This window comes from Suncus etruscus, chromosome 10, assembly GCF_024139225.1.
Source record: "Suncus etruscus isolate mSunEtr1 chromosome 10, mSunEtr1.pri.cur, whole genome shotgun sequence".
NCBI classification, from domain to species: Eukaryota; Metazoa; Chordata; class Mammalia; order Eulipotyphla; family Soricidae; genus Suncus; species Suncus etruscus.
In genome coordinates this window covers 55065137-55093023 of record NC_064857.1, presented here as the reverse complement: position 1 = coordinate 55093023, position 27887 = coordinate 55065137, and the positions used below count along the sequence as shown (strand labels likewise).

Sequence of the window (27887 nt, the reverse complement as noted above, 5' to 3'; positions counted from 1 at the left end):
TGCACTTGACTGAGGCCCCATCCAACACACAGTTGGATGGAATGGAAGAACCATAATTCTCAAGGAAAGGTGTGATACTGACCGTCTAGGAAAGAACTAGGGAGCCAGAAGACCCTCTCCAGCCAGGTCACCCAGAGGTGTCAATCAATCAAGGGCATCCTCCTCTGTCCAAATTCTCATAGGTCAAGTCCTCCTTTCCAATGGCAGGCCAGGGAATCGCTTCACGGCTGGCTTTTCTATTGGCTCTGGAAGGTGGGCGGGGCCACCATCCCTGCAGTGCCTACTATTGGCTCCGCCCCTACACATGCAAATGAGGTCAAGGCTGCGGAGGCGCACGTGACCATCACGTGGTCATGAGCCTTCTGAAGCCCCGCCTCTTGGCTGGCGTCACCGCCCCTCCACTCCAATTCTCACGAGAGTTTGTAGATGCTGGTGCCCGCCCTCGGGCCAGGGGATTGGACCAGGAGGGAGATGTGGGCGGGGCCTCCCGCCACCGGGCCCCCCCGGCCCCGCCCCCAGGGGCCAGGGGGCGGAGCCAGGGGCCTGGGCATCCTGAGCTCTCATTGGCTGGGGGCGGTGGCATGCAAATGAGCGCGGCGTCACTTCCGGAGGCCCACGGGCGCCATCTTCTCTTTCTGGCGGCGCAGGGAGGAGGGTCGGGGTCGCGCGGTGGGCGCGCCGACGCGGGGGTCCCGCCGGCGGGCGGAGCGTGGGCGCGGCCGGTGGGCGGCGAGAGGCGGCGGCGGCGGCGCTTCGGGCGCGCGGTAGGTACGACCAGGCGTCCTGGGCGGCCCCGCGGCGACGCCCCCGGGGGCCCGGCCCGACCCCGGCCCCGGCCCGCGCGGACCCGCCCCGCGCCGCGCACTCCGCCCCCGCGCCCGATCCGGCCCGGCCAGGCCCGGCCCGCCCCGACCGACCCCGCGCCGGGTTCGAGGCCCGCCGCGCGCCGTCGGGTGGGGTCGGCGTCACGTGCGGCCGGGTGGGCGCGGGCGGGCGGGCTGGCGGGCGGGCGGGCGCGGCGGGGCGGGGCGGGGCGGGCGGCGGGCCGGCCTCCGCTTGCTCCCTTGCCTCGCCTCGCCTCGCCTCGCCTCGGCCCGCGCCCGCCTCCTCGGGGAGCCCGCCTCGGGCCCGCGGGCCGCGGCGTGGGCGTGCATGCGTGCGGGCGTTCTGCGCGGGGCTGCCCAACGTCGGGTCGGGTCGGGTCGCGCCTGGCGCGGCGCGTTCTAGGGCTGCCCCGCTGCGGGGCCTCTGCGCTCGGTGCCCGGGGTCTCGCCTTTGTGCGTGGCCGCGCCCGTTGGGCACGGCTCGGCCCGGACGGGGGAGATGCGGGCGGAGCCGGTGGATGCGCGGATCCTGGAGGGAGGGCGAGGTAGGCGGGTGCCCGCGCTGGGGTCGCACTTGCATCGCCTCGGGGCGCGGGATGCCCACCCGTGGGCGCGGGCCGTGGGCACGGCTGGCAGGCAGGTAGGTAGGTGGTGTCCGTGGCTGGCGTCGTCGCCGGGGTGCAGGCGTGGAAAGCCAGGGCAGCAGATCGACCAGGCGTGGAGGTGGTGGTGGCGGCCAGGCCCTTCGCGGAAGGGGGACCCCGGCACCGCTCTCTTGCGGTTCTCGACCCCGCATGTGCGCTGGGGAGCTCTTTTGCGGCCGTAGGACGGTGGAGCCGAGTCGTGGAGTCCACGGGCCGTCGCTGTTAATTAAGTGCTGTTGAGGCATCGATGGGATGACCCAGGAGGGAGAAGAAGCCTTTGGGAAGGCGGGCGCCTGCCTGATCCCCACGTTTTGTGGCTGGGCCCGCATTCTGCCGGGATCAGGGCTGACTCCGAGCTCAGCCCTCGGGGATCACTTTTTTTGTTTTTCTTTTTGGGTCACACCCAGCAGTGCTCAGGGGTTCCTCCTGGCTCTACGCTCAGAAGTCACTCCTGGCAGGCTCGGTTGGGGGACCATGTGGGATGAAGCCGGAATCGAACCACCTTCCTTCTGCCTGCAAGGCAAACGCCCTACCTCCATGCAATCTCTCCGGCCCTGGGGACCACTTCTTGAGTTGCTCCAAGACCACAGAGGATGTTTGTTGGGCGGGGAATGGAACCTGGGCCCACCACGTGCAAGGCCAGCGCCCTCCTGCTCCATATCAGGTCTCCTGAGTCCTCCTGCTGTCCCTGCAGCCTTGTATTCTTGTGGCAATCAAACCCGGGATCTGGCAAGTAATAGACGTTGAACCCTCCGCCTAGTCTGTGATGGCCACTTGCAAAAGGTTGGTTTCCGTTTAGTTGGAACATTTTATAACAAAGTCACAAAGTTGCTTCTGTTCATTTTCTGGACTTTAGATACACAGACTCATTCCTCCCCGTGCTTGAGAGGGAGTTCTCGCTGATAGGCAAGTGGAGGCCAAGAGGGAACCCCACTGATTGAACCTGCTAGTAGTGCCCCAGGCTAGTCTGCGGTTTAAAAATAAAGATGATAATTACCCGAATGAACTGATTTTTCTGGAGCGGAGTTTTCCCACAATAGGATATTAAATGGTTATGATTCCAAAAACTAACCAAAACACTTTTAAGTACCCTTTGGGAGATATTTTCTTGTGCATACTAGTGGAATGTTTGGTGATTTGTACCACATACTATGAAATTAAAGGTAGGGAACCGGAGTGATAGTACAGCGGTAGGGCTTTTGCCTTGCACGCCCTACTCAGGACAGACCCGAGCTCATTTCCTGGCATCCCACATGGTCCTCCGAGCCTGCCAGGAGCAATTTCTGAGTACAGAGCCAGGAGTAATCCCTGAACGCCAGCTGTGACTCAAAAACCAATAAAATAAAAACAAAAAACAATTTTTAGTGAACTGAGGTTGATAGATTAGTGCGTTGTAGTAGTGTGCTATGCGTTTAACTGAGTTCTAAGAATATATGGCATATAACACCAATCGAGGATCCTGCATGTTGGAATGGATAATTTGTGGTTGAAAGCAAGTTTCTGCTAAGTCAAGTGGTTGACAGCCAGTAAAGAAATGTTGAATGTTTTATGGTTATGGAACTTCTGTTACCTTTTAAAGACAGCAATCATGAAAACCTTTGTTTTTTGGGGCGGGGGCACACCCAACAGAACTTAGAGGTTACTCCTGGATCTGTGCTCAGAAATCATTCTTTGCAGGCTTGAAGGGCCTATATGGTATGCCAGAGACTGAACTTCGGTTGACCACTTGTGAAGCAAACTCCCTAGCTTCTGTACTATTGCTCTTGCCAGAGACCTTTTTTTTTTTTTTTTTTTTTGGTTTTTGGGTCACACCCAGCGGTGCTCAGGGGTTACTCCTGGCTGTCTGCTCAGAAATAGCTCCTGGCAGCCACAGGGGACCATATAGGACACCAGGATACGAACTAACCACCTTTGGTCCTGGATCGGCTGCTTGCAAGGCAAACGCCGCTGTGCTATCTCTCCAGGCCCCTTTTTTTTAAGAAAAAGGGTGCTATGTGCTTGTTTGGGGTGTGCTGTGTGCCATGGGGCACGTGAGAATGAAAAGTTGCTCTTCTCCAAATTCCAGAATGGAAACAGACTGATAGTTCTTTGGCCAAGTTCCTAGCCTTTTACCAGCAACTACAAAGGCTGTTTAAAACTTGCCCAATCTGGGCTGGTGAGATAGCACAGCGGTGGGACATTGCCTTGCACACAGTCGACTCAGGACAGATTGTGGTTCAAATCCTATATGGTCTCCCGAGCCTGCCAGGAGAGATTTCTGAGTGCAGAGCCAGGAGTAATCCCTGAGTGCCTTCCGGGTGTGACCCAAAAACAAAACAAAACTTGCCTAATCATTGACAGACCCGTTTGTAGGCTGGTTGAAGGCCCTGTGAATTGCCTCTAAGCTCTGCCAGTACCTGCAGCCCCATGCCTTGAGTCCCACAACTGTACTTCCTTCTTCTCACAACCCTGAAATAAAATCAGTGTTTGCTAGTGAGGCCTACCTCTTCTTTGCAAGCAGTCCATTTAGCTTCCTGTTTTCACTTCTAGGTGGATGATGTTTTCACCTTGACCAGTCTATTTAGCAGCCAGCTTTGGGAAAACTCCAGAGAATCAATTTATTAGTGGGATTTAAGGAGGAAATAAAAGTAGGTTTGATAGGGGAATTCATGGAACACATTTTTGTTGAGACTTGCACTGGCCAAAGAAGCCAGCCTGGGCTTGAAAGTGTTTAGTTCTTTGGAATGTATCAGAGATTCTTGACAGCAGCGCAGTTTGAGGCTGCTTTGAAGGCTACTACCCAATTCAGTGCACCTTGTTTTTAATTTCATTGCTTTACTTTATTCCTTATGATTTTTATAGCGCCCCCCCCCCCCCAGTTCTGGTAGTGCTGGAAGATTCGCCAGTTTTTGCTGATCCTAAGACATGGTTTTCTTTTTTTTTGGGGGGGGCCACACCCGGCGGTGCTCAGGGGTTACTCCTGTCTGTCTGCTCAGAAATAGCTCCTGGCAGGCACGGGGGACCATATGGCACACTGGGATTCGAACCAACCACCTTTGGTCCTGGATCAGCTGCTTGCAAGGCAAACGCTGCTGTGCTATCTCTCCGGGCCCAGACATGGTTTTCTTATTGGCAACTTTTTGAAAACTTGTTTCAAGTCAGTGTCTCCGACTTAATGTCTTTTTTTTTTTTTTTTTTGGGGGGGGGGCCACACCCGTTTGATGCTCAGGGGTTACTCCTGGCTATGTGCTCAGAAATCACCCCTGGCTTGCCAAGGGGACCATATGGGACGCCGGGGGATCGAACTGCTATCCGTCCTATGCTAGCGCTTGCAAGGCAGACACCTTACCTCTAGCGCCACCTTCCCGGCCCCCGACTTAATGTCTTCTCTCACTTTGTGTTCCATCTCCTTTTTGTGTTATACTCACTTTTCCCTTCAGACTTTACTACCTTTGTCATTTTTTTGGGGGGTGTCACATCTGGCAGTGCTCAGGAGTTATTCCTGGCTCTATGCTCAGAAATTGCTCCTGGCAGGCTCGGGGGACCATATGGGATGCCGGGATTCGAACCACCATCCTTCTACATGCCAGGCAAATGCCCTACCTCCATGCTATATCTCTCACCCCAGTTCCTCAGTCTTTTAGGCTGGAACAAGATTTTTTTTTTTTTTTTTTTTTGGTTTTTGGGCCACACCCGGTGACGCTCAGGAGTTACTCCTGGCTATGCGCTCAGAAATCACCCCTGGCTTGGGACCATATGGGACACCGGGGGATCAAACCGTGGTCCGTCCTACGCTAGCGCTTGCAAGGCAGACACCTTACCTCTAACGCCACCTTCCCAGCCCCTGGAACAAGAATTTAACTTTTCCTTCCATAGTCCTATTTTAACTATGTAATACATTGCATTTTTGGGGATTCACAAACAGTGTTCAGTCCTGAGGGCCACTCAGGGCCAGAGATATTAGGGCTATAGGCACCATAACTAGTTGTGCTGGGGTGGGCAAGTGATGACAGGGATAAAACTCAGGGCCTCATTCGTGCCAGGAATGTGTTCCAGCTTTTTAAAATTTATTATTTTTTGCCTTAACCTTGCTGTGGTCAGGGGTTACTCCTGGCTACCACTGACGGTGCTCAGGACCATATAGGATGAGGAATCAAACCTGGGTTGGCTGCATGTGAGACAAACTCCTTACCTGCTCTGGCCCTATGCTACATTCCTTTGATTTCTCCTTCAGCCCCAATTTATTGATTTTTTTTTTTTTCCGGTTTTTGGGCCACTCCTGCTGGCCGGCTGGTGCTAAGGGGTTACTCCTGGCTCTGCACTTAGGAATTGCTCCTGGCAGGTTCATGGGATGCCAGGATAGGCCACATGCAAGGCAAATGCCCTATCATTGTGCATCTCTCCGGCCCTCAATCTATTGAATTTTTAAAAAGTAAATCTATACGGGCCAGAGAGATAGCATGAAGGTAAGGCGTTTGCCTTGCATGCACAGGATGGTGGTTTGAATCCCAGCATCCCATATGGTTCCCAAGCCTGTCAGGGACGATTTCTGAGTGTAGAACCAGGAATAAAGCCCTGAGCGCTGCCAGGTATGACCCAAAAAACAAACAAACGAAAAACCAAAAACGTAAATTTACAGGGGCCGGAGCAGTGGCACTAGCCATAGGGCATCTATCTGCCTTGCACTTGTAATCTAGGACGGATCACTATTCTATCTCCCAAGCCAGGAGGATTTCTGAGTGCATAACCAGGAGTAACTCCTGAGCATCACCATGTTTGCCCCCACCCCCCAAAAAAAGTAAATCCACATCATTGTCTAGTGCAGTGGTGGGCAACCTTTTATTTCAACTGAGCCAAGTCTCACCAAAACCACGATTGAAATTTATTTTGAGAGCCACACAGGGCGTGCACTGAGAGAGGCTAGGAGCAGAGTCCTGACTCCTGAAGCGGCAGCCCGGCACACAGAAGAGCCACATTAAAAAGTGTAAAGAGGGGCCGGAGAGATAGCATGGAGGGTAAGGCGTTTGCCTTTCATGCAGAAGGTCATCGGTTCAAATCCCGGTGTCCCATATGGTCCCCCTAGCCTGCCAGGAGCGATATTCTGAGCATAGAGCCAGGAGTAACCCCTGAGTGATGCCGGGTATGACCCAAAAAAAACAAAAACAAAAACAAAACAAAACAAAAACAAAACAAAACAAAAAAAAGTGTAAAGAGCCACGTGTGGATTGCCAACCACTGGTCTAGTGGAACATCTGTCATTTCCCCGGCCCCCTCTCTCTGCCCACCATTAACTTTTTTTTTTTTTTTTTAAATTTTTTATTTTTAAACCATTAACCATTCTATCTCAGTGTTTTTCAGTCACTGTGCCACACCACACTAGTATGCCGTGAGATATTGTCTGGTGTGCCGTGGGAAAATTCCAATTTCTTTTGTTTGGTTGTTTTTGGGTCACACCCGGCAGCGCTTGGGGTTACTCCTGGCTCTACACTCAGAAATCGCCCCCAGCAGGCTCGGGGGACCATATGGGATGCTGGGATTCAAACTGTCGTCCTCTGCAGGCAAGGCAAATGCCTTACCGCTGCACTATCTCTCCAGCCCAAAAATTCCAATTTCATCCGTAACATGCGGCTTTGGCTTACAAATAGACCAAATCATTATCATTTAGTATTTCATAATAAATAATTATAAAATTATTTCTTTGTCCTTATTTGATTCCTATTCAAGAGAATTACTTTATATATAGTCAATATAGGCACAGAGTTACATTTTTTTTTGTTGTTGTTGTTTTTGGGTCACACCGGCAGAAATCGCTCCTGGCTCTGGGGACCATATGGGATGCCGGAATTCAAACTAATGAGCTGCATGAAAGGCAAATTCCTTACCTCCATGCTCTCTCTCCGGCCCCCCAGAGTTAAATTTTTTTTAACATTTTCTTTTTTTGTTTTTGTTTTGTTTTTGGGCCACACCCGGCAGTGCTCAGGGGTTACTCCTGGCTGTCTGCTCAGAAATAGCTCCTGGCAGGCACGGGGGACCATATGGGACACCGGGATTTGAACCAACCACCTTTGGTTCTGGATCGGCTGCTTGCAAGGCAAACGCCACTGTGCTATCTCTCCGGGCCCTTTTTTAACATTTTTTTTTTTTTTTTTTTTTTTTTTTTTTGGTTTTTGGGCCACACCCGGTAACGCTCAGGGGTTACTCCTGGCTATGTGCTCAGAAGTTGCTCCTGGCTTGGGGGACCATATGGGACACCGGGGGATCGAACCGCGGTCCGTCCAAGGCCAGCGCAGGCAAGGCAGGCACCTTACCTTTAGCGCCACCGCCCGGCCCCCTTTTTTAACATTTTCTAATGGTGGTGTGCCTCGTGATTTTTTTTTTTTTTTTTTTATGAACAAAGTGTGCCTTTGTACAGAAAGGTTGAAATTCACTGTTCTGTTTGTCTTTTCTGAACATTTCATGTAAATGAAATCAAACAAATTAAGACTTACAGCTTTTTCTTTTATTTTACAGACGTCTATGCACATCATAATTGGCTTTTTGGGGGCTGACAGGAATAACTTGTCACACCCGGTGACGCTCAGGTTACTCCTGGCTATGAGTTCAGAAATCGCTTATGCTTGGGGACCATATGGGATGCTGGGAATCCAACGATTTCCGTCCTGGGTCAGCCGAAACGTCCTACATATTCGCTACTGCTCTGGGCTTTTGAGCATTTTCATGATTTCTAAAAGAAGACCCATTTTCCTTAGTCATCGCTTGCTAGTTCATCAGACCCGGGCAGCAACCATACTGTTTTACTTTCTAGATTTTTCTCTTCTGAATCTTCATAGTTTGGGTCCGTGGTGTATGGGTTCTTTCCCATAGCAGAAGGTTCCACACAGTTGGACTCCCTCCAGACACTGCATGTTTTAGTGCTGCTTCAACTTAATGCCAGGTACCCTAAGGCTAGACCACATTTCCTAGCCACTTGACATGCAGTTGTATCTGCTTCTTGGCTCTTCCAAGTAAAGCTGCTGTGAACAACTTGAGGTTTTATGTGAATGCCTGTTTTTAACATGGCCTGGGTAGAAAAGCTGATTCATTCTTAAAGAGACTGCTAGGTTGTTTTCCAGAGGGGTTACACTACCATTCCTGATGAGCAATAGTGATGGGATTTAATTTCTCTTTCACATTTTCTCTTGGTTTTTGGGCTGCATTTAGGGATTACTCCTGGTTCTACGCTCAGAAATTGCTCCTGGCAGGCTCGGGACCATATGTGATGGTGGGAATCAAACCCAGGTCCCTCCACTATCTCCCTACCGCTGGGCTCTCTCTGGCCCCTTAACCTTTTCAACTTAACCCATTGCAATAGATGTGAATTAGCGTGCGTGTGCGTGTGCGTGTGCGTGTGCGTGTGCGTGTGCGTGTGTGTGTGTGTGTGTGTGTGTGTTTTCGGGTCACGACCGGCTATCTGGCCCCTTGACCTTTTCAACTTAACCCATTGCAATAGATGTGAATTAGCAGGGTGTGTGTGTGTGTGTGTGTGTGTGTATGTGTGTGTGTGTGTTGGTTAGCAGGTGTGTGTGTGTGTGTGTTGGTTAGCAGGTGTGTGTGTGTGTGTTGGTTAGCAGGTGTGTGTGTGTGTTGGTTTTCGGGTCACAACCCGGCAGTGCTCAGGTTACTCCTGGCAGGCTGGGGGGGGGATATGGGACTCTGGGATTCAAACCACCATCCCACCATCTGTCCTGAATCAGCTGTGTGCAAGGCAAATACCCTGCCACTGTGCTATCCCTCTGGCTCTTGATACTTTTTCTTGGCTAAGTCATAACATTTTTTCATGTGCTTAATGGCTATTTGTATGGTTTGTTTGAGCGCTACCTTTGTCTTTGCCTTTTGCTCATTTTTAGAATGGGTTGCTTTTAATATTTTATAAGAATTATTTTATTTTTATTTTTGGGCCACATGCGGTGATGCTCAGGGTTTATTCCTGTCTCGGTGCTCTGAAATCGCTCCTGGCTCGGAGCCGTATGGGATGCTAGGGATGGAACCCAGGTCTGCCCTGGGTCAGCACATGCCAGGCAAACACCCTACACCAGGGGTCTCAAACTCGCAACCTGCAGGCCATTTGCGGCCCTCAGTACATTTTGTGGCCCGCGGCCGGTCTTCAAATATTGCAGTATTCACGATTATTCGCTTACCGAATAATCGCAATAAAAATCGCATTAGTAAGAAAAAAATCACATTAAACATTCGCATACCCCGAGCAGTTTTTTCAGGGTATGCAAATATTTAATGCGATTTTTTGCGGTTTTTTTTTTTTTTTTTTTTTTTTTTTTTGTGGTTTTTGGGTCACACCCGGCAGTGCTCAGGGGTTTTTCCTGGCTCCTTGCTCAGAAATTGCTCCTGGCATGCACGGGGGACCATATGGGACGCCGGGATTCGAACCGATGACCTTCTGCATGAAAGGTAAATGCCTTACCTCCATGCTATCTCTCCGGCCCCGCGATTTTTTTTTCTTAATCGATTTTTTATTGTGAATATTCGGTAAGCAAATAATGGCGAATACCTTTGCGCCTAGCGTATGTGCCTAGCGCAGACATCGTTTCTGCTGCTCCTGCCCACTGTCCCCCTTTTTTTTTTTTTTTCGTGAAATCCCTTATGCAGCCCTGCCTCACTCCAACTTTGCCTCCTGCGGCCCCCTAGGTAAATTGAGTTTGAGACCCCTGCCCTACACCTTTTAAGTTGAGGCCGATAGGGCATTTGCCTTGCATGCAGCTGAACAGCAATTCGAATCCTGGCATCCCATATGGTCCCCTGAGCCTGCCAGGACTGATTTCTGAGTGCAGAGCCAGGATTAGCTCCTGAATGCTACTGGGGGTGAATCCCTATCCCCCCAAAATCTTTTTTTTTTTGGTTTTTGGGCCACACCCTGTGACGCTCAGGAGTTACTCCTGGCTATGCACTCAGAAGTTGCTCCTGGCTTCTTGGGGGACCATATGGGACGCCGGGGGATCGAACCGCGGTCCGTCCTAGGCTAGCGCAGGCAAGGCAGGCACCTTACCTCCAGCGCCACCGCCCGGCCCCACCCCCAAAATCTTTTAAGTAGTCTAGATAGAAGTTTCTTACCAGAAATATTTGTTTTATTTATTTATTTATTTATTTTTGTTTTTGTTTTTTTGGGTCACACCCGGCATTGCTTGGGTTACTCCTGGCTCTACGCTCAGACATCGCTCCTGGCAGGCTTGGGGAACCTTATGGGATGCCGGGATTCGAACCGCCATCCTTCTGCTTGAAAGGCATACGCCTACCTCCATGCTATCTCTCTGGCCCCATTTGTGTAGTCTTTGTATAGGTTTTTTTCTTTGAAGCACAAAAGACTTCTTTTTTTTTTTTTTTTTTTTTTTTTGGTTTTTCGGGCCACAACCATTAGATGCTCAGGGGTTACTCCTGGCTAAGCGCTCAGAAATCCCCCCTGGCATGGGGGGACCATCTGGGACACTGGGGATCGAACCAAGGTCCTGATCCTTGGCTAGCGCTTGCAAGGCAGACATCTTACCTCTAGCGCCACCTCGCTGGCCCCCAAGACTTCATTTTTACTTGAACTTACTGTTTTTTCTATTGTAGTTTCTGAAGCTTTCTGGAGTAATCTTTTTTTTTTTTTGGGGGGGGGGACATACCCGGTGATGCTCGGTGGTTACTCCTGGCAATGCACTCAGAAATTGCTCCTGGCTGGGGGACCATATGGGTTGCTGGGGGATCTAACCGAGGTCCATCTTAGGTTAGTCATGTTCAAGGTGAATGCCCTACCTTTTGCGCTACCACTACGGCCCCTGGAATCCATTGCCTGTTCTATAGTCATGATGACTTATGCTTATTTCTCTTCTAGGGGACTTGTAAAGTTTTAACTTTTACTGGAAATATATTTCCATTTTGAATTAATTTACACATAGTTTTTTTTTTTGGTTTTTGGGCCACACCTGGCAGTGCTCAGGGGTTTCTTCTGGCTGTCTGCTCAGAAATAGCTCCTGGCAGGCACGGGGGGACCATATGGGACACCGGGACTCGAACCAACCACCTTTGGTCCTGGATTGGCTGCTGCAAGGCAAACGCCGCTGTGCTATCTCTCTGGGCCCAATTTACACATAGTTTAAGGAAAGTTCCAATTTAATTTTTTTTTGCATCTGGTTATTATCAGCATAGTTTTTTGAAAATCATTTATAGTGTGTTACCAACTCCATTGGTTTTGTTAACATTGGGAGATGTGTGTGTGTGTGTGTGTGTGTGTGCGCGCGTGCACGCGCGCGTGCATGTGCTGCTCATTGGGGGACTCACTCACTGGGGGACTAGGACCCTGAAGTGATGGGGGTTGAACCTGGCCTCTTCACTCTCCCAACATATGGTCTTTTTAAAAAACTCACATACTTATCACAGTTTTGTATTTCCTTTGAAGGAACATTTCAAAGATGTTTCAAATTCCTGTGGAAAATCTTGACAACATCAGGAAGGTTCGAAAAAAGGTGAAAAGTATTCTTATGGACATTGGGTTTGACAGCTGCAAGGAGCTGCTGAAGGTAAGAGCAGATGGGACAGAAGAGAAGACATGAGATGCCAGGGTGGGTTTGAAGGGAAGTCTAAATTGAAAGTTTTTCAAGAATGAGGAAGATTACGCACAATGGAGATCGAATTATACATATTCTTCATTCTGTATATTTGTTCTTTCTGACCTTAAGTTTTTTGTTTTTTAATTTGTTATTTTGTGTGTGTGTGTGTGCGTGTGTGTGTGTGTGCGCGCGCGCGCATGAGTGCATGCACTGGTGATGCTCAGCTTAGTCCTGGCTCTGCAGGATCATTCCTGACAGGGCTCAGGCGTAACAGGATAGAATCTGGTTTGCCTGCAGTTGTACCTGCTGTACTATTCCTTTTTTTGTTTGTTTGTTTTTGGGCCACACCCGGCGGTGCTCAGGGGTTACTCCTGGCTGTCTGCTCAGAAATAGCTCCTGGCAGGCACAGGGGACTATATGGGACACTGGGGTATGAACCAACCACCTTTGGTCCTGGATCGGCTGCTTGCAAGGCAAGGCAAACGCCGCTGTGCTATCTCTCCGGGTCCTCTATTCCTAAAGTGACTGATTTAAACCTTTCAGGTTTTTCTACACCTGATGCTCAGGGATTACTCCTGACAATGCATTCAGGAATTAATCTTGATAGAATTTGGAGGATCATATGGGATGCCAGAGATTAAATCTGGCATCCAGGTGCTCTATCTGTTGTACTATCATATCACTCCAGATTTTCAGATAACTTTTTTGGGGAGGAGGGGTCACACTCAGCAGTGCTCAGGGACTACTACTGGTTCTGCACTCAGAAATTGCTCCTGGCTGGCTCAGGGGACCATATGGGGTGCTGGGATTCAAACCACCACCCATCTGTCCTGGATCGGCTGAGTGCAAGGCAAACACCCTACCGCTGTGCTATCTTCCGGCCCCCTCCTTACTTTATTATTGTTATACTCATGTATATTTTTATCTTTTCTTGGTAGAATATATGATCGATACATATATAATAAATAAAATTATTTTTGTATAATGTTGCCATTGATAACCCAATGTATTTCATTCATAACCATTGAAATAGGAACAATGACTATTTTGAAATTTTTTTGTTTGTTTTTAGTTTTTGGGTCATACCCGATGGCGCTCAGGGGTTACTCCTGACTTTGCGCTCAGAAATTGCTCCTGGCAGGCAAGGGGGACCATATGGGATGCCAGGATCCGAACCACTGTTGGTCCTGGGTCGGCCGCTTGCAAGGCAAATGCCCTACTGCTTTGCTATCTCTCCATCCCCGGAAAAGGTGTTTTTAAAATGCTGTATTTTTCTTTGAAGCTGTTAGAATAGCTAATATCATTCATTATCTCTCTCACTTGAATGTAAGAATTCACTGTGGTCAGAATTGTGTCTGCTGCGTAGTTACTATCTACACATATGCATTTGTGTGTGTGTGTGTGTGTGTGTGTGTGTGTGTGTGCGCGCGCGTGCTTTTTGGGCCATACCTGGTGTGGCTTCTGGCTCTGCTCCAGTGGTATTTGGGGGACCATATATATATAAAGAGGATTCAACCTAGGGTCTGAGCATGCTTTTAGTTTCTTTACTCTCTTGCTGGCACATGTATATTTTGTAACTGGATATTGGGGGTTATACCTGTTATTTTTTAGGAAATTCCCCCCCATCTCCATCATTGCTTGGGATCTACTCCTGGTGTGCTGGGGATTGAACCTGAGGTTCCCACATGCTAAGCAGGCCTTTGAATCCCAGCCTTCAATGTCTTTCTAAAAAGATGAATGAGGGGCTGGAAGGATAACAGTGGTTAGGACATCTGTTTTTCATTAGGCTTCCTGTGATCAATTCCTGTCATCCCATATAGTTCCTTGAGCCCTTCGGGAGTGATTCTTAAGTATAGACCAGGAGGAATCCCTGAGCACTGCCAGGTATGGCCCCCAAATCAAATAAAAAAGAGGTGCTGGAATGATACATAGGTAGTAGGGTGTTTGCCTTACATCCATCTTACCTGACTTTCTGTTCATTGTTTTGTGTGTCTATTCTTTTTTTTTTTTTTTTTGGTTTTTGGGCCACACCCGGTAATGCTCAGGGGTTACTCCTGGCTATGCGCTCAGAAGTCGCTCCTGGCTTGGGGGACCATATGGGATGCCGGGGGATGGAACTGCGGTCCGTCCTAGGCTAGCGCAGGCAAGGCAGGCACCTTACCTCTAGTGCCACCGCCTGGCCCAAAGTTTGTCTATTCTTTTGCTAATTTTTTTCCCCGTTTTTGGTTTTTGGGTCATACCTGGTGGCACTCGGGTTACTTCTGGGTCTGTGCTCAGGGGTTACTTCTGGGTCTGTGCTCAGAAGTCGCTCCTGGCAGGCTTGGGAACCATATGGGATGCCGGGATTCGAACCATTGCTCGTCCTGGATTGCCCGCATCCAATGCAAATCTGCTGTGCTATCTCTCCGGCCCCAGCTATTTAGTTTTGATTACTGGTCTGTTGTAGGAAGTTTGGAAATGGGAAATTTTGAATTCACCCAGTGTTGTTTTGGTACTGTAAGGTTTTACTAAAATAGAAAACAAGCATTTTATTGTTGTTTTTTGTTTTGAGTCACATCTGGCATCACTTGGGAATACTCTTGGCAGGCTGGGGGACCATATGGGATGCCAGAGATCAAACCTCGGTCAGCTGCGTGCAAGGCAAACCCTATCCACTGTGCTATCTTTCTGGCCTGGAAATAAGAATTTTTTTTTGTTTGTTTGTTTTTGGGGTCACACCCAGCAGTGCTCAGGGCAGGGATAACTCCTGGCTCTATGCTCATAAATTGCTCCCGGTAGGCTCGGAACCATATGGGATGCTGGGATGTGAACAACTGTCCTTCTGTATACAAGGCAAATGCACTGCCTCCATGCTATCTCTCTGGCCCCGAAATAAGGATTTTTATTTTTTGGGGGGGGGGGGGACTACACTTGGCAGTGCTATGATGGACTTACTCTGCTTAGGGATCACTTCTGGTGTGACTCAGGATTCTATGTGGCACCCGGAATTTTACCTGGGTTTGCTACATGTAAGGTATAAGCACTCTACCTGCTGTACTATTGCTCTGGCTCTAATGGGCCACATTTTTATTTTCTTTTTTGGAAAGATACATATAGGTGTCAAATCCTGTTGTATTCTAAGAAAATACTTTTTATATTTGGAGATTGTATAATTTATTACTTTCCTCTTTTAAAAGGACCTTAAAAGTTTTGATCCAGGAGAGAAGTACTTCTGTAACACATCTTGGGATGATATTTCTCTCTGGGAACCTTCTGCAAAGAAAGTGGTATGTATTTTTGTATTTGTTTTTCATGCTTGCTTAAAAGTAAGTGGTTTAAGCTAAGTGTCAGATAACTAGCAGATTTATATAGTCACAGATGAATCCCAGGAGAGGTATAAAGGTATATGGTATAAATAAATATTCATGGAAAAAGAACAGGATAAAATTTTTATACAGTGTTACTGATGTTTTGAGTTTTTGTAGTTAGGTCGAAGAAGTGAAACTGTCTTGTTCTTGATTATAAGATAAGCTGATGTAATATGAGCCTTTGATTATAATGTCTCAAGTTTTTTTTTTTTTTAAAAAAAGGCTGCAGTGTTAGGTAATACTGGTTTCTGAAATGGAAAACTATGGATCTTTGAATCAGGGAACACTACCATAATTTTTTATTGTGTGTGTAAACATTTTAATGGGATTATTATGTTACTGACCCTACCCTGATCGGTGATTGTGCCCTACCCTAGGGTGTGACCTGGCATTCTGCTCCCACCCTAGGGTGGTACCTGATTCTGCTTCCCTTCCTTGCTCTCCTTTTCATGGGGGAAAGCACCAGTGTCTGCTTTAGCTCTTTATTTGGGCTGCTGTCCTCCATGTCTGATCCCACCATTGGGTGGTCCCTGTTCAGGCTCCATAATGTTGCAAGTCAGCCCCTGCAGAGGTTGACTGATGGAGGGATGGAGGATGAGGCCTTTCTCCTCCAGCTTGGACCACACGTCTATTACCCTGTTCAGTCGACGGTTCTGAGGTGAATGCGGCGGGAAGAAATCCAACAGGCAGTCAGGCTTCCGAAGAAAACAGCTCTTTATTCTGAAGCCAAAGGCTTAAGAATAGGCCACAGGAAAAAAGCCTCTTGCCTTCCACAGATCCTTTTATGCCCCAGAAACAGGTACCACCCAGTAGTGGGATCAGGTACCACCCAGTGGTGGGAGCAGAATCAGGTACCACCCTAGGGTGGGAGCAGAATGCCAGGTCACACCCTAGGGTAGGGCACAATCACCACCAGGTAGGGTCAGTAACATAATAATCCCATTAAAATATTTACATACACAACATTTTTTTTCTTTTTTTATATATATATTTTATTTAAACACCTTGATTACATACATGATTGTGTTTGGGTTTCAGTCATGTAAAGAACACCACCCATCACCAGTGCAACATTCCCATCACCAATGTCCCAAATCTCCCTCCTCCCCACCCAACCCCCACCTGTACTCTAGACAGGCTTTCTATTTTTCCCTCATACATTCTCATTATTAGGACAGTTCAGAATGTAGTTATTTCTCTAACTAAACTCATCACTCTTTGTGGTGAGCTTCTTGAGGTGAGCTCAAGCTCTTTTCCAGCTCTTTTCTCTTTTAACACTACCATAATTTTAAGCCTCCTAGATTCAAGCTAAAATGTGTTGTACTGCTAAGATTTCATTTTGTTTGGTTTTTGGGCCATACCTGGTGACGCTCAGGGTTATTCCTGGCTATGCGCTCAGAAATGGCTCCTGGCTTGGGGGAACCACATGAAATGCTGGGGGGAATCGAACCATGGTCCATCCTAGGTTAGCTGCTTGCAAGGCAAATGCCCTACTGCTGTGCCACCACTCCGGCCCCTGCTAAGATTTTTTTTGTTAAGGTGTTTTCTTCTGGAAAATTTTTCCTGCCACTCAGTCTTTTGGTTAGTGCCTTGATTAGATTAGCATGTCTGGAATTTCACTTACTTTGTTTCTATTAGTGTCTAAGTTCTGTTGAATTTGAAAATTTGAGCTTGCTGAAAAGCTCACTGTCAGTTCTTTTCCTTTCCTTGAAAAAGTGAAAAAGGAGTTTCACTTTTTTGCTTTTTTTCCCACCTGTGGTCATTTTTTTTTCTTGCTCTGCTGTTTCCTCTACTGTTAGTCAGCACAGAATTCCTTGGAAACATTCTGATGTGCTTATTATTGTACAGTTCTTGGTCTTTGAGTATGCCTTACTTTGAAGACCTTAACAATTCTCCTTTGTAGGCTTGCTCCTCTTTTCATTTGTTACATCATGTAACACGTTTCACTATAGAGCAGACAGAGAAGAAACCAAACAAACCCTGTGTGTCTGGGGGTAAGAGTTAGGGTTCTTCTCCTAAAGAGTGAAAGGTTTATTGGACAACAATTTGAAACAGAAAGCATATCCAGAAGAAAGCCCTGCTGAGTAGTGGTCTAGAGGCAAAGTTGTCTGCTTGTTTCAGTGTTTCACTCCTTTTCATCCCTAAGGAAGGAAACAGAGTTTTTTTTTGGTTTTTTTTTTTTTTTTTTTTTTGGTTTTTGGGCCACACCCTGTGATGCTCAGGGGTTACTCCTGGCTATGCGCTCAGAAGTTGCTCCTGGCTTCTTGGGGGACCATATGGGACGCCGGGGGATCGAACCGTGGTCCGTCCTAGGCTAGCGCAGGCACCTTACCTCCAGTGCCACCGCCCGGCCCCAGGAAACAGAGTTTATGACCAGATACCATTGCAGAATCCTCCTGGATTGTGGCTCACAGTATATGAGACTTAAGTGAGGTTTGGGGGAAGAGGCTGCTGGCTCCAGTGTTGGAGCTTTGTCTTGAAGAAGAGAGAAGAGGCAGGAGAAGGAGGAGAAAGAGCTCTGTACAGGAAAAGGCAGGACTCCCCTGCACCCAACAAATGATTGCTACACCTTTTCTGCTGCCCCATCCTGATTTTCTTCTTTTTGGGGGAGAGGAGTCACACCTGGCTCTTTGGCTCTGTGTTCAGAAATTACTCCTGGCAGGCATGGGGGACCATATGGGATGCCAGGATTAGAATCACTGTCCGTCCTGAATCGGCTGTGTGCAAGGCTAACGCCCTACCACTGTGCTATCTCTCAGCCCCCTGATTTTCTTCTTCTTTTTTTTTTTTGGTTTTTGGTTTTTGGGTCACACCTGGCAGTGCTCAGGGGCCACTCCTGGCTCTATGCTCAAAAATTGCTCCTGGCAGGCTCCAGGGACCATATGGGATGCCAGGATTTGAACCATTATCCTTCTGCATGCAAGGCAAACACCTTATCTCCATGCTATCTCTCCAGCTGGATTTTCTTCTTTTGACCTCAGGCATCATTACCTGGTGATTTCTATTTGGTTGTTGCCCTTGAACTGGGAAGTGGAGGTTTCTTAGGGAGCCATGCTTTCATTTCTCTGGGTAGCTGTATCAGTGGAATTCCTTTATTATGCTGACAAGTAGCGTGTTTCTTTTCTTCACAAACTGCAGCTGATTCCCACAGTTGTTGCACTGCCATGCTTTTTTTTTTTTTTTTCAGTGACTTGATCTTTTCATTTTGCTTTGGGGTCTTTGATTTGAATTTGCATTTACCTAATAGTGTTTTGACCTAGTAGTGTTGAACAGCTTTTCCTTTGCTTATTTGGCATCTGGATACAATTTTTTTAAAATGTGTTAAGTGTCAGTAGAGTTTATTTAATTAGTAACAAATAATTAGGTAGATGATGAAAAGGCAATTGGTAAAAGTGCTTAATGAATGAATATAAATTCTGACCAGTAAAATGAAATAAATATATGGCATCCCATAGAGTCCCCCAATCTCGCCAGGAGCGATTCCTGAGCACTACCAGGTGTGACCCCACCCCCCAAATCTGTACTTAAATCTATTTTACCTATATATAGATTATTGCTTACAGGTAAATCTTCCCAGCAAGGAGTAAAAGAACTGAGCAGAAATTTGAGCTACTGAGCTGGAGAGAAAGTACAGTAGGGAGGGTACTTGCGTTGCACACAGCTCACCCAGTTTTAATTCCTGACACTACATAGGATTCGCCTGAGTACTTCTAGGAGTGACCCCTGAGCACTACTGCAGTGTCTCAAACTAAAATCAAAATTAAAAAAATATAATTGAGCTGCTACTGAAGATACTTTTTTTTCCATGCCTGGTGGTGTTCAGGAGTTATTCCTTGCTCTGTCTCCTGGCAGACTTGGGGAACCACATGGAATGCTGGGGATCGAACCCAGGTTGGTTGTGTGTGTGCCTCCCCACTGTGCTATTTATTGTTCAGCCCAAGACTTCAGATTTTTTTTTTTTTGGTCTGGGTCATACTCAGTAGCGCTCAGGGATTACTCCTCCTGGTTCTGTGCTCAGAAATAGGTCCTGGCAGGCATGGGGGACCATATGGGATGCCGAGATTTGAACACCATTCATCCTGGATAGGCTGTTTGCACGGCAAATGCCTTACTGCTGTGCTATCTCTCTGGCCCCAAGACTTCAGATTTTAAGGACTCGTTTAAAATTTGAAAAAATAGGGGGGCTGGTGAGGTGGAGCTAGAGGTAAGGTATCTACCTTGTAAGCACTAGCCAAGGAAGGACCACGGTTCAATCCCCTGGCAAGCAATTTCTGAGCGCTTAACCAGGAGTAACCCCTGAGTATCAAACAAGTGTGGCCTGAAAAACCAAAAAAAGAAAAAATAGGGGCCGGCGAGATAGCATGGAGGAGGTAAGGCGTTTGCCTTCCATGCAGAAGTATGGTGGTTCAAATCCCGGCATCCCATATGGTCCTCCGTGCCTGCCAGGGGAGATTTCTGAGCGTAGAGCCAGGAGTAACCCCTGAGCGCAGCCAGGTGTGACCCAAAAACAAAAAACAAAAACAAAATAATTGAAAAAATAAAACAACAAATATCATTTTTTTTCCCCCGAGGAGTAAAATAAGAACTCAGACCCAACTGCTTAACACATGTGGGATAAACCCAAAATCGTTGAACAAAAGAATAATTAGGGGCCGGAGTGATAGCACAGTGGTAGGGTAAGTTTGCCTTGCATGCACCCAACTCAGGATGGACCCAGGTTCTATCCCTGGCACCCCATATGGTCCCCTGAGCCTGCCAAGAGTTGATTTATGAGCTCAGAATCAGGAATAAATCTCTGAATGCTACTGGTGTAGCCCAAAAAAAATCCAAAACCAAAACAAAACAAGAATAATTAGGATAGCAAGATCCATTATCTAAAGAAAAGCAATTTTCAACCTATTAATATATACATATGTAATATATCTGTGTCTTCTGAACATTAAAATGAACCGATAAAATCAAGCATCTGTTAAAACAATAAGTGATGAGATGAAAATATGCCAATAGCAATGATCACATGCTCAAACAGATACAGGTTCTTTTTAAAAAGAACCAAGTATAGGGGGCTGGAGAGACAGCATGGAGTTAAGGCATTTACCTTGCATGCAGAAAGTCAGTAGTTCGAATCCCGGCATCCCATATGGTCCCTGGAACCTGCCAGGAGCAATTTCTGAGCATAGAGCCAGGAGTAACCCCTGCACGCTGCTGGGTGTGACCCAACTCTTCCTCCCCCCCCCCCCAAAAAAAAAGAACGAAGTATCTTAGCACTGAAAGCTACAATACTGGAATTTTTAAATTATCTAAATCTAATGGACAAAACAAACATTTCTAATGAGGAAAGAATTAGTAAATTCGAAGTAAATGGCCACCATTTAAAGTTCTTCTTTTCGGGGACCAGAGAGATAGCATGCAGGTAAGGCGTTTGCCTCGAATGTAGAAGGTCGGTGGTTCGAATCCTGGCATCCCTATGGTCCCCTGAGCCTGCCAGGAGTGATTTCTGAGCATAGAGCCAGGAGTAACCACTGAGCAGTGCCGGGAGTGACCCAAAAACCAAAAATAAAGTTCTTCTTTTTCACAATTTAGTTTACTTTGTCTAGGCCAGTGGTCAGCAACCTGCGGCTCGCAAGCCATATGTGGCTCTTTCCACTTTTAATTTGGCTCTTCTGTGTGCTGGACAGCCGCTCCAGGAGTCAGGATTCTGCTCCTAGCCTCTGTCAGTGCACACCCTGTGTGGCTCTCAAAATAAATTTCAACCGTGGTTTTGGCGAGAGTTGGCTCAGTTGAAAAAAAAGGTTGCCGACCACTGGCTAGGCCATACCTAAAGAGAGCTTATTCCTGGCTCTGTGCTCCAGGATCACTTCCTGGTAGGGTCTCAGGGGACCCTATGGAAAGCCAGGATGTAACCTGTGTTGACTCTGCAAGGCAGACACTCTCCCCCTCCCTGCTGTCCTGTTGCTGCAGCTCCATCACGTGCACCCCCCCCCCCCCAATCTTCTACTTCAAAGTGGGATTTCTGTTTCTTTTTTAGATTTCTGTTGAGTATTTCTTCGAGGGTTGGTTTAACAGTGATAAATGCTTTTAACAGTTGTTTGTCTGAAAAGCTCATTTCTCCTTGAATCTTGAATGATCATTTATTTGGGTAGGTTGAGTTTTCTTATTTGAAGGCCTTTTAGATTTTGCAGTCTCACTTCCTTCACTCTTATGATTTTTCTCAGACTAGACTTTTGTTTCTGTATTGAAGGGTCTCCATTGTACGCATCAGTTGGCCTGTTGCTGGTCCATATTCAGGTAGCTGGCCTAGTCCTGCTGTATTGGGAGTTCTTTTCAGGTGCTTGTATGGCCTATTGGGGTGGGTGTGGGGAAGTTTCTTCTGCTCCCTACTATTGTGGGTGCTTTACAGAGCCTTGGGGACAAGGATTCTATGTACGAATGGTTCTGAGCTAGGGTCTCGGTTGGAGGAAGTGTGCATTGAGACTGGCAGGGAGCAGTCTGGCTGCTGGGGGCTGGGGAAACAACAGGAGTGGGTCCCCCTTGGTAATGGACCATGCCTTGGAACAGCTGAGGGTGCTTTTGAGACCCATATGGCACTGCTTGCTGCTTGGCAGTCAGATGTGGACTAGCATGGGCTGGTTGGTCTTTCTGCTAGGAGCGAGCAGTTCTGATAAAGTATCTCTGCTTCCATCTGCTCTTCAGTTTCCTGGTGGAGGAGTGCTCTTGGGGACTTATATGTCCAGATCAAAGTCCATCAAATGATGCTCTGGACACTGAGATCCGGTATCGTGACTATACACGTCTGCTTTCAGCAAAGCTGAGAAGGGTCACCTAGACAGTACTTCATTGTGACTATTACTCCTATTTATACCCTCAGCTTTCTGGCCTCCCACGGCTTTAGCTCATCCCAGGATAAAGTTCTGTGCTTTAGAAATCACTTTCTGGGGGCCGGGCGGTGGCACTAGAGGTAAGGTGCCTGCCTTGCCTGCGCTAGCCTTGGACGGACCACGGTTCGATCCCCCGGCGTCCCATATGGTCCCCCAAGCCAGGAGCAACTTCTGAGCGCATAGCCAGGAGTAACCCCTGAGCGTTACCGGGTGTGGCCCAAAAACCAAAAAGAAAAAAAAAAGAAATCACTTTCTGGTTTTGTATTGTTACACTGTAGTGCATTTTCTTTCATGGTGAGGATGTCACACTCAGTTGTGATGAGGGCTTATTCGTGGCTTGTGCTCAGCGATCACGCCTAATGACGGTCAGAAAACCTTATGTGATGTCTAAACTCGAACTTGGATCGATTCCTCGTTGGCTGTGCACAAGGTACATGCCTTACCTGCTGTACTTATGATCTCTCTGACCCCTCAATATATTTTTAAATGTTTTGAAGAAAGAAAAATTATTAATAGTACTTTTTTTTTTTTTTTTTTTGCCACACCAGGCGGTGCTCAAGATTTTCACTCATGGCTCGGTGCTTAGGGATCACTCCTGGGATGGCTTGGGGGAAAACAAATATGGTGTCAGGGACAACAAACCAGGTTGTTGACATGGAAGCCAACTGTCCTACCTGCTGCACTATCACTCTGGCCCTGAGTAGTCCTGTGTAATTATATGAAGTTGTAATCAGTGTCTGTAACTCAGGAGTTTTTTGACACAAAGCCATGCCAATAGACTTAGTGTTGTCTGTGCATGCTTTTGGGGAGAATCACCCTGTGTTGGTGTCCCCTGAGTCTACAAAGATCTCTTAGAAAAAGCTTAAGTTGGCTTTGAAAAAAAACCAAAAAACCAACAAAACCAACACTTCCCAGAGGAGTGACTTTAGATTATGTGGCACATTAGAAGAAAATGAGTCACATGTTTGTGGATATAGAAGGCATAGCATCTGATGGTTTTATTAAACTCTGCCTGATAAGAAACTCTGTTTCTTTTAACAGAGATATCGAACAAAGCCATACTGTTGCAGCCTCTGTAAATATTCTACAAAATTGTTGTCATCACTCAAAAATCATTTACATCGTTACCATGAAGATGAAATTGACCAGGAGCTGGTGATTCCCTGCCCAAACTGTGTGTTTTTCTCTCAACCTAAAGTCGTAGGAAAGCACTTTAAAATGTTTCATGCACCTGTTCGGAAGATTCAGAACTACACAGTGAATATTTTAGGTGAAACGAAGTCATCGAGGAGTGATGTAATCAGTTTTACATGTTTAAAATGTAACTTCTCCAATACTTTATACTATAGTATGAAGAAACACGTGCTGGTAGCCCATTTTCATTATTTAATTAACTCCTACTTTGGTCTGCGAACTGAGATGAGTGAGCAGCCGCAACCTAAAGATTCGCATCCGACCGAGAAAGTGCCACCATCTGACAGGTATTACTGTAAAAAGTGCAATGCCAATGCCAGCAGCCAGGATACTCTGATGTATCATATTTTGACATCAGATATACACAGGGATTTGGAAAATAAGCTTAGGTCTGTGATTTCAGAACATATTAAGAAGACTGGAGTTTTAAAGCAAATGAACATTGCTCCAAAGCCAGCTGCTCACCCAACCATCTCTGCCAATAGCACTGCTCCAGGCCTGTCAGCCACATCACCTTGCTTTCATCTTGCTGTGCCACAGAATACTCAAAACCAGACTGTGGTGCAGCCTGTAACTGGGGCCTCAGGAAGCCTCCCACACTCTCCACCTGCCATTGCTCCACCTCGGGTTACTCTGGTCTCCAATTCTCTACCAGTGGGCCAGAGCAGCCTCACTTTGCAACCTTCTGCGCCTCAGCCAGTCTTTCTTTCTCCTGGAGTCCCACTGAATCCATCAGCAAATCCTCCTGTACTACCCTTGAGTCAGCCAGTTGGTCCCATAAATAAGTCTGTCGGCCCTGGAGTCCTCCCCATCAATCAGACCCTCCGCCCAGGGAACTTACCCCTCAACCAGCCTGTGGGGCCTGGAGTTCTCTCTGTAAACAGACCTGTTGGGTCTCGAGTCCTTCCTGTCAACCCCTCTGTCACCCCTGGGGTTCTTCAGGCAGTTTCTCCAGGGGTGATTTCAGTGAGTCGGACTGTCCAGTCTGGGGTCTTTCCTGCAGGTCAGATGACTCCTGCTGGGGTCATCCCCTCAGGACAGACAGCGACTTCTGGAGTTCTCCCTGCTGGCCAGATGGTCCAGTCAGGGGTTCTGCCCATTGGCCAGACTGCTCCTTCGGGGGTGCTCCCCGGGGGTCTGACGGTCCCAACTCGAGTCCTCCCCCCTGGCCAGACAGTTCCACTGAGGGTCCTTCCTCCTGGCCAGGTGGTTCCATCTGGACTCCTTCCTCCAAACCAGCCCGTGTCTTCAGGTGTTCTTCCTGTCAACCAAGGTCTAACTTCTGGAGTTCTTCAGCTTAGTCAGCCTGTTGTCTCAGGCGTTCTTCCTATGGGCCAGGCTGTGAGACCTGGAGTCCTACAGCTCAGTCAGTCTGTCAACACCAATATTCTGCCCACAAACCAGCCAGTGCGACCTGGTACTTCGCAGAACACTACCTTTCTCACTTCCGGCCCCATCCTCAGGCAGCTCATCCCTACCGGGAAACAGGTGAATGGCATTCCCACGTACACACTGGCCCCAGTGTCTGTCACACTGCCTGTGCCACCCGGCGGGGTTGCGACCGTTGCTCCTCCCCAGATGCCTATTCAGCTCCTGCACTCTAGCACGGCTGCCCAGATGACCAGCCCCGTGGTAGGCATGCCATCTCCTCTGGTGGTGAACAGCACGCAAAATCTCTTCCCGCAGACCTCTTCCTCTGTAATGGAGGCGAATCAGGTGCTCAAACAGGCAAAGCAATGGAAAACTTGCCCAGTTTGCAACGAGCTCTTCCCTTCCAATGTGTACCAGGTCCATATGGAGGTGGCACATAAGCACAGCGAGTCTAAATGTGCTGAGAAGCTGGAGCCGGAGAAGCTGGCGGCCTGTGCCCCATTCCTGAAGTGGATGCGGGAGAAGACGGTTCGCTGTCTGTCTTGTAAGTGCTTGGTGTCTGAGGAAGAGCTGATTCACCACTTACTCATGCACGGCCTGGGGTGCTTGTTCTGCCCCTGCACTTTCCATGACATCAAAGGGCTTTCAGAGCACAGTAGGACTATGCACTTGGGGAAGAAAAAGTTGCCTATGGATTACAGTAACAAGGGCTTTCAGCTGGACATTGATGCCAACGGCAACCTGCTATTTCCCCACCTCGACTTCATTACCATGCTCCCCAAGGAGGCTCTGGGAGACAGGGAAGTGTACTTGGCAGTGTTGGCTGGGATCCACTCCAAGTCACTGGTGCCTGTGTATATTAAGGTGAGGCCCCAGGCTGAGGGTGTGCCTGGGGTCCCCAGCAAGCAAGCGTTGACCTGCCCATTCTGCTTTGGCACCTTTGTGACCTCGGAAGCCTATGAGCTGCATTTGAAGGAGAGACACCACATCACTCCAACAGCCCACACAGTCATGAAGTCTCCCGCTTTCAAGTGCATCCACTGCTGTGGGGTTTACACGGGCAACATGACCTTAGCCGCCATCGCCATCCACCTGGTGCGCTGCAGGAGTGCCCCGAAGGACAGCAGCTCTGGCCTGCAGATCCAGCCAGGCTTCATCGACAACAGTGAACTGGTGCTGCTCAACGGGGAGGTAGTCCAGGACCCCAGCCTGTCTGTGAAGAGAAAGCTGCCCGATGGCCAGGCGGCTTCGGACGAGCGGCCTCTCCCTGGGGACGCCGAGGCCTTGCCTGTGTTGGAGAAGCTGGGGGCCGTAGTGCCTTGTAAGAGGCAGAGGAACGAGAGCAAAGCCGAAGGCTTCCTCTGCAGTGAAGACTCGCTTCAGATCCTTGCAATCAACCCCAGGAAGTATGAAGACCGCACTTATGAAGATAAGAAGCAGTTTCTTCGAGATTATTTCCACAAGAGACCCTACCCGAGTAAAAAGGAAATTGAAGTGCTGTCGTCACTCCTGTGGGTGTGGAAAATTGATGTGGCTTCATTTTTTGGAAAAAGAAGGTATATTTGCATGAAAGCAATAAAAAGTCAGAAGCCATCTGTACTTTTGGGCTTTGATATGTCTGAACTGAAAAATGTCAAACACAGATTGAAATTTGAGTACGAACCACAGAATTTGTGAAAAGAAATGAGGAACTTTAACGTACTAGATAATATAGTTTTCTCAGTTGAGATTTAAGAAAAATGTTATTTTCTTCACTGTATGTTGAACTAATCAATTTCAGTGGTCTTTATGCTGCTCTTTAGATTATTTCAGGTGCTCAGAAAGACTTCTTTCAAATTTGTTTCCTTGCAGTTTGATTTTATAACGATTATTTTTAGCTTTTTTTTTCTGTTGTGTAAATTAATTCTTTTGATATTTTATGCACGCCTTGTTTTCCCAGTAGCATATTGTATGATTAAAAAAGAAACCCTTCAATTCACCTTTTCTTTCATGTAAGGAAATTTCAGCTTGTGTCAGAATCCTTGATTGAGGATTAAAGCATCGACCTCCCTCAGTTAATTTCCTATGTAGCAGCTGATGCATACAGTAATGTTTAGAGATGTGAGTACAAACTCATTATGTATCTGGTCCCTTAATGATGCACTCATTAACTTATATGATAGATTTGCTTATTAGATTCAAATTTTAATTTCCCTTTTTTTTCCTGGTTCTGAAAGCTGTCATTGATCATAACTCAAAGCCAGGTGATTCATTTGTTAAAAGTAATCTGAACCTGAAGTTGGTATTTCATGAATTGAGTTATTTTGCAAATAAAGTATTTCTGTAGGTGCAAAAATAACATTTCAATGTAGACTTGCCCCTCTTTTGATATGGTCATTATTTCTCCATTCAAAGGTAGGAAAATATTTTAGTGCCTTCAGAATAAACATGAAAAGACACAAAATCTCCTAACCTAACTGCCCATAAATCAGTTGAAAGGGAAGGACCATGTTACTCAAAACCAGACTTTCTAAGTCTGGATGCTGGAATGCTGAGTGGCATTTGAACCTTTGGTTTGCAGGGGACAGGGTGAAATGAAGAGAACCAGAACAAAGTGAGCACTGAGGTTGTGTTCTGTCTTTGACAAGGTTTCTTAGACATAAGAGAAAAGAGAATTTGTATAACCTAGTTTTCAGCATTAAGTGGACACAGGGTGTTTTTTAAAATCTCCATTGTATCCCTATTGTTTGGTTAGTTTTTTTTTTTTCACACAATATGAATTAACTTAGAGATCCTGATCAGTTGGACATCTTCCAGTGTAGATGGTTGGTCCTGGGGTTATGGTACAAACAGAGGCACCTGTCTGATACTCTCACAGGCTCTGGGAAATGGAATGTTACTGTCCGCATTTTTATAAAGAACCTATTTGCATGTCATTGCTTTTCTGTGCATCTTCGAAGCAGTTGTGAAACTGGTCAGTGATGTATTGTACTCTTGTAAATTCACAAAGAGCGCGTTGAAGTTTATTTTTTTTTTTACCTATTGTTTTCAGAGTGTCTATTTTGAATTAAATTTGTTATACCACTGCAAA

General features: G+C 47.4%; 1 protein-coding gene across 1 annotated transcript; it reads left to right on the top strand.

Moving 5' to 3' along the window:
* Positions 1-678: 678 nt before the first annotated feature.
* On the top strand, positions 679-27887 carry ADNP2 (ADNP homeobox 2). Its single transcript, XM_049781745.1, has 4 exons — positions 679-764; positions 11877-11997; positions 15204-15293; positions 23294-27887. Exons 2-4 carry the CDS (start codon positions 11890-11892, stop codon positions 26492-26494), a joined length of 3399 nt encoding a protein of 1132 aa, XP_049637702.1. The 5' UTR covers positions 679-764; positions 11877-11889; the 3' UTR covers positions 26495-27887.

Coding starts and splice junctions, on each gene's coding strand:
- ADNP2 (XM_049781745.1), top strand. CDS start 11,890: ATGTTTCAAATTCCTGTGGAAAATCTTGACAACATCAGGAAGGTTCGA. Junction 11,998..15,203: donor GCTGCAAGGAGCTGCTGAAG/GTAAGAGCAGAT, acceptor CTCTTTTAAAAG/GACCTTAAAAGTTTTGATCC. Junction 15,294..23,293: donor AACCTTCTGCAAAGAAAGTG/GTATGTATTTTT, acceptor TTCTTTTAACAG/AGATATCGAACAAAGCCATA.